Raw genomic sequence first — 10,827 nt, 5'->3', positions numbered from 1 at the left:
AAAGAAAAAACAATACTTCTGACTCATGCTCTCTTTAGGCTTTGCATGATTTGCGGCTACGCCCGCATGCAGGCTGGGGAGCTTGCGAAGCAATGCGTCGGCGTCTCCGCCCGCCCTCCATTCTAACTTTTTAATGAAAAACAAAGGACAGAATAATAAGATAAATCCAAAATTTATCTAATAATATATCTGATAAGGAAAATTAAAATTATTTATATTTAATATTATGTCTATTTCAAGTTTATTTTATACTTTACTATCCGTACTTGAGGTTTTACTGGTAGTTGTACCATCATTAATGGTTGTAGCTTTTATTACTCTAGCTGAAAGGAAAACAATGGCGAGCATGCAAAGAAGAATAGGCCCAAATTTTGTTGGATTCTATGGCTTACTTCAGGCATTTGCAGACGCTTTAAAATTACTTTTAAAAGAATATGTATCACCAACACAAGCTAATTTTTTATTATTTTTCTTAGGTCCTATTATAACCTTAATATTTTCACTGTTTGGTTATGCTGTAATACCTTATGGTCCCGGTTTAGTCATATCAAATTATAATTTAGGTATATTATTTATGCTAGCAGTTTCTTCTTTAGCTACATATGGAATTTTTTTAGCTGGATGTCAATTTTTTAATTGATCCTTGAGATTATTCAATTATATTAATTTAAATATAAGTCACAATTACTTATACCGTTTAGTTTTTGGATGTATCGTCTTCTTCTGTTTACTTTTATTTTTAGCTCCATTATGTACTTTACATTTTAAAGAATTATACTTATCTTGTGGCTGCGTAGCAGACAAACCAGAGATTAATCATATAGAATATCTACTTAGTGTTATTACATCTCATAAAGTAAAATCTAATATCACTGTTGTAAAATTACAAACACGTAAAGTTCAAACGACAAAGTCTTTAAAATCAATAAAGACTCCAGATAGTTATGCTTCAAATACGATTAAATCCTTACATTCTTTCTTTATTAAAGAACTTTACAAAGACAGGAAAGCTCCTGTCATACCTTTTAATAGAGAATCTATATTAGCTACTTGTTATAATTGCTTAGATAAAAATATAAGATCTGAATTCTTAAAAGAGTGAGGGTCAAAACCCTGTATTTACCTAATTGAATATAAATATGATCCTCTTATTTATTACATAGGTAGAACTACTCTATTTAAAAGAAGATTTAATAATCACCTAAAAGCAGAATCTGCTAGCAAATTACATTTATTTTTAAGTTTAGTGGGTTGAGAACATTTTAATATTTCTATAGTAGAGGTATGTAGCTTAGATAATCAGGGAGAAAGAGAGAATTATTACTTGCAAAAATACTTACCTCTATTAAACTCTATATTTTCTTCATCTATTACTGAGTCTTCAATCAATATTACCTTGAAAGATAAATTATACGCGCTAAAGGCTTCTAAACTTACTCATTCATCTAAGAGTACCCTATATTATGTTTATAATATAGATGATAAAGGTATAAATAAATCATATGTACTGTTTAATAGTATGGCGGATGTTAGCTCAGCTCTCGGAATTAATATAGCTAGTATAAGTCATTATAGAAATACACCCATACCATTTAAAGGTAAATTGTTTTATACTAATCCTATTGTAGATTTTAATCAGATATTTGAAGCATCTAAGATAAATACGCCCTGTGGTTTATTAAATCAAGTTATAGCTGTTAAGGTTTGATGTTACGATGCAAAAACTTTGGATTTGGTAATAGGTAGTCCTTTTGACTCAAAAACAAAGGCATCTAAAGCATTGGGGATAAGTAGATCAGTTATAGACTATTTTTTAGACACAAGTAAACCCGAAGGAGTTAAAGGAACATATTTATATACTAGACCTCTTACAGACACAGAAATTAAAAATCTTCTTTTAGTTTCAGAAAACTTACAACTAGGTAATAAAGTAAAAGTTTGAGTATATAATGCTAAAACCTTTGAGCTAATAAACAACTCACCTTTCCCTAGTTTACTGGACGTGGCTAATTATTTTAATGTTAATTATCGAACTATTACTAGACATTTAGACACAAAGTTAGCCACAATGCAAAATCAAACTTTGGTTTATTTTTTCAAAAACCAGGTATCTTCGGAATTAATAGATGAGCTTAAAAAAGATAAACCAGCTATAGCTAGCTATGCCCGTTCCAAAATTTGGGTGTACAAAGTAGATGCTAACGGGAAATTAACTTTAATGCGTAATCAAGTTTTTAATACTAAACGAGAGGTCATTAGAGAAATAGGTATTCATATTCGTGTGTTAAATAAATATCTAGATACTTCTCAGGTTTACAGAGATATGCTTTTCTTTACCTATCCTCGCCACAGATAAGTTTATTATGAATTATATTCATAATAATATGTTTATAATTTTTAACATAAATATTTATAAAAAATTATAAGTAAATCAGAATATTAGATCAATACCCCCCTTACTACGAATATATGTAGTATTTAAATATTATATAGAATGGATAATCTTATAGATTAAAATTTAGTCCCCCAATTATGTGAATAATTAGTGATAAACTGAGTGAATTTCAAGAAATACTTAAAGTAAGTAAACTTGAAGCGAAACATATTTATTTAAAATATGTACGTTCAACGACTAGTAGATTTGTTTATAATAACAATAATTCTACTACGAGCGCTCAGGGTCTTGCTTTTTATCTATTTTTTATTTGTAATATTTGTTTTAATATTACAAAAGTACTATTTTTTATGGCCTGACTGGTTTTTATTAATAAAGATGGTTATGATAGTTTAATAATGTTCAATTTTTTATCTATATATTTCAAACACCCTAAAGGTTTAAAGCAATCTTTTTCTACTAAAAATAATAAATTAAGCCTTGAAGAGTTAAAAGATTTACATTTACCCTATATAAAAGAGCTTTATAGAGATAGAAAAGCTCCTATTATTCCTTTTGATCGTAGCTTAATTATGGCTACTTGTTCTCATTGTTTAAATCTTAAGGTAAAAGCCGAATTCTTAAAACAGTGAGGATCTAAAGGTTGTCAGGCGAAAAATAGTACAAGTAGGGATAGGTTTTTTTTCTTATGTACAAAAAGTTTAGTTTTCTAGCCTTCATCTTTAACTAAAATTATGAAAAAAAAGCTTTGCAAGATTAAGACATAGTCTGAGCCATTTTACGAGAAATGGAAGTAAAAGATAAACACTTTTACGGTAACAATACTGTATATTATAAATATAAAAAATTAGTTAAGTTTTTATTTCCAATTTGATTAATACTTTTAATCATACTTATACTGGTAATCTATATTTTTCCTTTTATTTTTTTTAATTTAAATCTTACAACTGCCTTTGATCATTTTTATATGTTGTCTTTTAGTATTATTACCTTAGATAGAAAATTTATAAGTACTAACTCAAAAAAAGAATCTGTGCCTACATGTAAATTAAATCCTTATTATGTTACTGGTTTTTCTGACGGTGAGAGTTGTTTTACAGTTCATATTTATAAGGATACCCGTCGTAAAAACGGATATAATATCGTTCCTCTTTTTTCTATAAGTTTACATAAAAAGGATATTGAGCTATTAAAAAGAATTAAAACTTACTTCGGGGAGGTAGGTAATATTCGTGTAATAAAAAAAGTTTGTTATTATCAAGTTGGATCATTAAAAGAGTTAATTACTGTTATAATACCACACTTTGATAAGTATGCTTTACTTACAAATAAGAAAGCAGATTATATTTTATTTAAATCAATATTAGATATTATGCTCAGAAAAGAGCATTTGACTGAGGAAGGTTTAAAAAAAATTATTGCAATTAAGATGTCAATTAATAAAGGATTATCAGATTCTTTATTAAATTCCTTCCCTCGTATTATTCCAGTAGTAAGACCTTTATGTAAGGTCCCTGAAAATCTTAGTATAGACCCTTATTGATTAACTGGGTTTACAGATGCGGAGGGCTGTTTCTTAGTTAATATTTTTAAATCTAAATCTAAGGTAGGTTTTACTGCGAGAGTAATTTTTAATATTACTCAGCATTCACGTGATGCTAAATTAATGCAAAGTTTAGTTACTAATTTTGGTTGTGGGCAATATTATAGCCCAAAAGGGCAAAATTATGGAAGTTTTTATGTTACCAAGTTATCAAGCATTATAGATAAGATCATTCCATTCTTTGAAAAATATCCTTTATGTGGTGTAAAAGCATTGGAATATACAGACTTTAAAAAGGTATCTTTGATAATCCAAGAGAAAGGTCATGTTACTGAAGATGGATTAGCTCAAATACGGTTAATTAAATCTAATATGAATTTGCTTAGAGCCCATCAAGATATTGATGTGAAAAACGTGGATATATTTTCTAGTTAGTTCTTACTATAAAAGTATTAATATTATTGCAAAGTTTTTTTTTTATTAGTGTTGCTTATTCTTTATTTTTTTTTTCAAATATTTATATAAAAATAATATAAAGTAAACACCTAAGGTTAGATGTTGGCAGATTTTCATAATAGTGACAAAACACCCCAATATAAATATAACCCTCTTATTTATTATATAGGTAGAACTTCCTTATTTAAAAGAAGATTTAATAATCATCTTAAAGCTCATTCAGGTAATAAATTGCATGTTTTCTTGAATTTGGTAGGTTGAGAACATTTTAATATTTCTATAATAGAAGTGTGTTCTCCTGAAGAACAAGGCGCAAGGGAGAACTACTATCTACAAAAATATTTACCTTTATTAAATACTACTTTTTCTTCATCTTTCTCTGAATCTGCTATTTATTCAAGCTTAAACCTTAAATTAGCTGAACTTAGAAATACTCAAGGTAACATTATAGGTCAAGCTATTCCTACTTATGTTTATGATATAAACGATAAAGGTATTAGTAAAACTTTTGTTAAATATAATAGTATTACTGAAGCTAGCTCTCTTGAAAAAAGAGCTAGAAATACTTTAGGTTTGTATTTAGATACTAATATACCATTCAAAAATAAATTATATTTCTCCAAACCTATATTAGATTTTGAGTCTACATCTAAATTAGTTAAAAATCTATCTAAGGATTTAAAGCTTGATAGTAATATAGCTAAAGAAGTTTGAGCTTATTATGCAAAAACTTTAAATTTAATAGCAGGTAGTCCCTTCTCTTCTAAAACTCAAGCAGCTAGTGCTATAGGAATTAGTCGTAATGTTATTACCTATTTTATAAATACCTGAAAACCTGAAGGAGTTAAAGATACATATTTATTTAGTAAACAACTTAATAATAAAGAAGTTGAAAAACTTCTTGATACTACACATCCATCGGTGTCTGGTAAAAAAGTAAAGGTTTGAGCTTATAAAGCTCAAACATTTGAATTAATAGAGGGTTCACCTTTTTCTAGTTTACTTACCGCTGCTAGTTATTTTAATGTTAATTATCGTACTATTAGTCGTCATTTGGATACTAAATTAGCTACTAATTTAAATAAAACTTTTGTGTATCTTTTCAGTAAAGAAATTAGTTTAGATTTAAAATCAGAACTTTTAAATAATACATCTAAAGTTCATTATGTTCGTACTGAAATATGAGTGTATAAAGTAGACGATAAGGGTGTATTAAGCTACTCGTGGGAACAATACGAAAATAAAAAGTATGGACTCATACAAATATTGCCGGGTTAGAGGGTGGGATTGCTTGACGTCTAATAATGTCAAGTGGTTGGCATGTATTATAAGAGCATAATCTTATTAATTCCAATAATAGTAAATAATTCCTATATATTAATACTTTTAGATTAATATGTATTTAATTATTGTTATTTTATATTTTGTTTATCCGAATGTTCCTAATACCTACAGTTATCAACAAACTGCACCAGAGAGACAGATAATGAAAAATAAAGAATTTATAAAATATCAAATGAAAAATAATTTAAATGAAATATCACCAGTTGCTGTATATTCAAATGCTTCTCTTCAGAAGGAGGAAATTCTAAAAGAGAACAAAGGAAAATCAGGTGTTTATCGTTGAAGAAATTTGGTAAATGGTTTAACTTATATAGGGAGTGCTGTTGATTTGGCTAATAGGTTTAATTTATATTATAATTTTGACCATTTAATTAAAGTTAATATGGTTATTAATAAAGCTTTAAATAAATATAAACATTCTAATTTTAGTTTAGAAATTCTTGAATACTGTGAATCGTCGGATGTTATTTCAAGAGAACAATATTATTTAGATTTACTCTGTCCTAAATATAATATATTAAAAATAGCTGGATCGAGTTTAGGTTTTCAGCATTCAGAAGAAACTCTTAAAAAGATGAGAGAAAGAAAACATTCTGAAGAAACTAAAATTAAAATAAGTAAATCCCATAAAGGAAAACCTCTTTCCGAAAAAGCTCTTGCAAAATTAATAGGAAGAACTGTATCAGAGAGTACTAAAGCTAAAATGAAAATTTCAGCTTTATATCGTTCAAATCATAACAGAGGTAAAGCTATAAGAGTTACTGATAAAGAAACAAACAAAATTTATAATTTTTCTAAAATAAGTGAATTATCCAAAATGTTTGGAGTAAGTTTACAGTATTTTTCTAGTCGTTTTGGAAAAAAAGGAAACCATTTTATATATAAAAATCGTTATTTAATAGAAAAAATTAAAAAAGATTAATACTAAATAAATTTTGATCATTTTCATTTCCTTTGAAGCTTCTCGTGTTCTAGGTATACACAATACTGTGATAAGTAGATTAATGGATTCTTCTAAAATATATAAAGGGTTACTTATATACAGTTCTCCTCAACATCTATATTCAAATATCAAGGATGCAGGTTTGCCAGATAGTGAACAGGATAAGTAGAAGAAAGAGTAGTTTATTATAAATAACTTTTTACCTTAGTTATATTGGTTTGCTGAAAATATATTTTTTATTTACTATTATTATACATATAAAAATTTTTGTCACTAGATCCATCTATTATTTTGTACATTAGTGAAAAAGGTTCTATCACTAATCATGGAAAAAATATAAAAACTAGATTATGAAATAGTCTGAACCATCTTGTGAAAGATGGAAGTAAAATCTAAATAATTTTACGTTAACAAATTTGGAGCTGCTAATTCTAAATATTCTTTTTTAGGGTCAAAATGGCCCGTGAAAGATTTTAATCTTTCAATGCAACAAACTATAAGCGGGAAATTCATGTATAATTTATTAGGTACTTTAAAAAAAGGGATCGTTTTTACCTCAGCTTTTACTGTTCCGCTGTTTAGATATTATGGCTCGGAATCTAAAGCTAAACAGCTTGAAAATCAAATTTATCCTTACTATGTAACAGGGTTATCAGATGCAGAAGCATCGTTTATTCTTTCAATATATAAGAAAAAAGATTCTAAAACAGGATGACAAGTTCAACCGGTCTTTGCTATTCATATGCATATAAAGGATATAGATCTATTAAAGAGCATTCAATCCTTTTTCGGCGTAGGTGTCTTGGTAAGTAGTAAAACTACAAATTCTGCAAGATATTCTGTAAATTCTCTCAAAGATTTAATTAATATAATTATCCCTCATTTTTATAAGTACCCATTATTAACTCAAAAACGTGCAGATTTTTTTTTATTTAAATCTGCGGTTTTATTAATAGAACAAAAAAAGCATCTAACAGTTGGGGGTTTACATGAAATTGTTAATATTAGAGCTTCTATGAATAAAGGTTTAACTAAAGTTTTGGCTGATAATTTTCCTTATACGATGCCTGTAGCTAAGCCTTTAGTTGAAGTATCAGAATTTATTGATTCTTATTGACTGTTAGGATGTATGGAAGGGGAAAGTTGTTTTTTTGTAGGGGTAACTAACAATAGACTTACTAATACTAAGTTTAGTGTTAATTTACTCTTTAAACTTACTCAGCATAGTCGTGATATTGAACTATTGAGAAATATAGCGAAGTTTTTGGATTGCGGGTTTATACAAGAGTCTACACAAATTGTAAATCTACTTTGTAAAAAATTCAGTGATATTGAAGAAAAGATTATACCATTCTTTGATAAATATCCCTTACTGGGTTCTAAAAGACTTGACTATGCAGACTTTTACAAAGTATTTAAGTTAATGAAAAACAAATCTCACCTAACATTAAAAGGATTAAATGAAATTCAAATTATAAAAGCTGGTATGAACAGGGGAAGAGATTATAATGGAGAGGTCGACGCCCATTCAGTCTCTTATAGCGAGCCCCCCACCCTCCGTGTAAGTTGCAGTTTATGCGCCTCTAAAGTAAAAACCCTTTTAAATATGTATAATCCGCAAGTAACCAAAGCGTTTAACTCGCAAGTAGGAACTTCAGAGGCCATACGTTTGTTATCTATAGACACTAAATTAAGAGGAAGACCACCAGTATATGGAGGGTCTCACCATAATTTAAAAAGAGATGAAAAATGAAATCAATGATTGGCGGGACTTATAGATGGAGATGGATATTTTCATTTAACTAAAAAAGGATACGCAAGTTTAGAAATCACAATGTATCTTAGGGATGAACATGCTTTACAAATTGTAAAAAATGTTTATGGTGGATCTATTAAATTAGTATCTGGTGCAAATGCATTGAGATATTGTTTACGTCATAAAGCTGGTTTTTTAGCTTTAGTGAATGATGTTAATGGACTTATCAGAAGTTCTAATAGATTAGTTCAATTAAATAAAATTTGCGATAAATATGAGTTAGATTTAATCTATCCCTCAAAATTAAACTATGATAATGGTTGATTAGCAGGGTTTTTTGATGCTGATGGTTCAATCTCTATAAATACTACTAATGGACAATTATCTATTAGTATTGCTCAGAAAACAGCTGAAATGTTATACCCTTTAGTTGAACTTTATGGAGGTACAATTTATATTAATAAATCTGGACTTTCATTTAAATGATATATAACTAAACTAGAAGATATTCTTAACATAATTGAATATTTTAAAAAATATCCTGCAAGATCTGCTAAAAAAAATAGACTTCATTTAATTCCAAAATGTTATGAGCTCAAAGATTTAAAAGCTCATAAAGCATTACCTGGAACTCTTTTAAATAAAAGTTGACAATACTTTATCCAAAAATGGAAAAAATATGAAGATTAAATCTTAATTTAGTTGTTTATATTTAAATATATGGTCCGTATATTTTTCATTAAATATAAGCACTTCGTAGTACAGCTCAATTAATTAGTTATGAGTTAGTTTTAAGTTCTGCTTTGTTAATTGTGATTATGTTTACAAATAGTTTAAACTTAAGTGTAATTGTAGAATCTCAAAATCCTATTTGGTTTATTCTACCTTTATTCCCCGTATTTTTAATTTTCTTTATAGGAACTTTAGCAGAAACCAACAGGGCGCCCATGGATTTAGCTGAGGCTGACAGCCACAAACTTATCTCCACCCTGCACCTCCGGTGAGGGAGCGAGGGTGGAGGAGAAATGATTTGGCCTAATTAAAGACTGCTATATGCTGGAAACCTCTGACAACTAAGATACTCTATATAGTTAAAGTAACAAAGCTTAGTTTTGAGCAATCAGCAGGAACCAAAAATCGTTATATAATAAATGATTTAGTTGTATCCTCAGAGACTACAAGTGGTTATTTAATAATTTTGTTTTTATTGAATATTATATAGTCCGATATGTATAAATATATATGGATTATGTTCATATTAATAGTTTTAATGTAAATAGGTTTAATATAAAAATATATTAAATACGAAGGGCGGTATTATTAAAAGTAAATAATAAATAAAAAGAATTTTTTTTTGGTGCTGGCAAGCAAGCAAGCACGTGATTTTTTTTTAGTTGTTATAGTACTTATCTCAAAAAAAGCTAATAAAGTTTAATCTAAACGGGATACTAAGGAAATAGGAAAGACTATAAGGCCAAAATTCAATAAATAAATTATTACTAAAGAGTAAAACAACAAACCTATTCGTGAATAATATTTCTATAAATACGCATCTGTTTAGTAGAAGTTATTCTACTTCCACTAGGTCCTCAGATATACCTTTACCGATAAAAGTCTTGAGTAAATTAAATGATAAGAATTTTATAGATTCATGCCATAGTTTACTAAGAAATAAAGGAGGTATCTATAGTTTTTTTAATACTGTAAATATATTGGTAGTGCAAAGGATTTATATTTAAGACTCAATGAACATCTTTCAGGTAAAAAGTCTAATATTGCATTACAAAGAGCAATCGAAAAACATAGTTTAGAGAAATTTAACTTTTATATTTACGAATATTTTTCTTATGAAAGTAAACTTATTAGTGATATAGCTTTAACTGATTTAGAAACTAGTTATATTAAAAAATTTTACTTTGAAACTTTATACAATTTTAAAAAAACAGCAACAAGTCTTGAAGGTTATAAACATACTGAAGAGGCTAAGCTAAAGATGATAAATTGATATAAAGACAAACAAAATCATCCTATGTTTGGTAAAACCCATACAAAACAGGCAAGAGAATTAATTAGTAAACCTGGAAAATTAAATCCTATGTATGGGAAAAACCATAGTGAATCAACTAAAGCAAAGATGAGTACTAAAAAGAATAAATATCCTTTAGGAGTAAGTATCTATGACTTAGATTTAAATTTAGTTAAGAAATTTAACAATAACGTTGAATTAGCTGAATTTTTAAATATATCTAAAACAACAGTAGGAAAGTATTTAAACTCAGGAAAAATTTACAATAATATATACCATTTTAAGGTAAATACTTAATAAAATTAATGAGTATAATGTTTTAAGCCCGAAGCCAGCGGCCAACTCAAGCCCGTGCGCAAGTCGT

At 27.9% G+C, this 10,827-nt stretch overlaps 1 protein-coding gene; it reads left to right on the top strand.

Moving 5' to 3' along the window:
- Positions 1 to 208: 208 nt before the first annotated feature.
- Positions 209 to 10,827, top strand: GSTUM_00002043001 (uncharacterized protein; the record flags this gene model as incomplete). XM_002839398.2 has 4 exons in its annotated part: positions 209 to 623; positions 7,104 to 7,131; positions 9,188 to 9,196; positions 10,788 to 10,827. Coding segments are annotated over exons 1-4 (354 nt in total), but the record flags the coding sequence as incomplete, so codon positions are not given.

This window comes from Tuber melanosporum, assembly GCF_000151645.1.
Source record: "Tuber melanosporum whole genome shotgun sequence assembly, scaffold_357, strain Mel28".
Classification (NCBI taxonomy): Eukaryota; Fungi; Ascomycota; class Pezizomycetes; order Pezizales; family Tuberaceae; genus Tuber; species Tuber melanosporum.
Note: the sequence above shows the minus strand (reverse complement) of the source record. Positions and strands in the feature narration are given on the sequence as shown.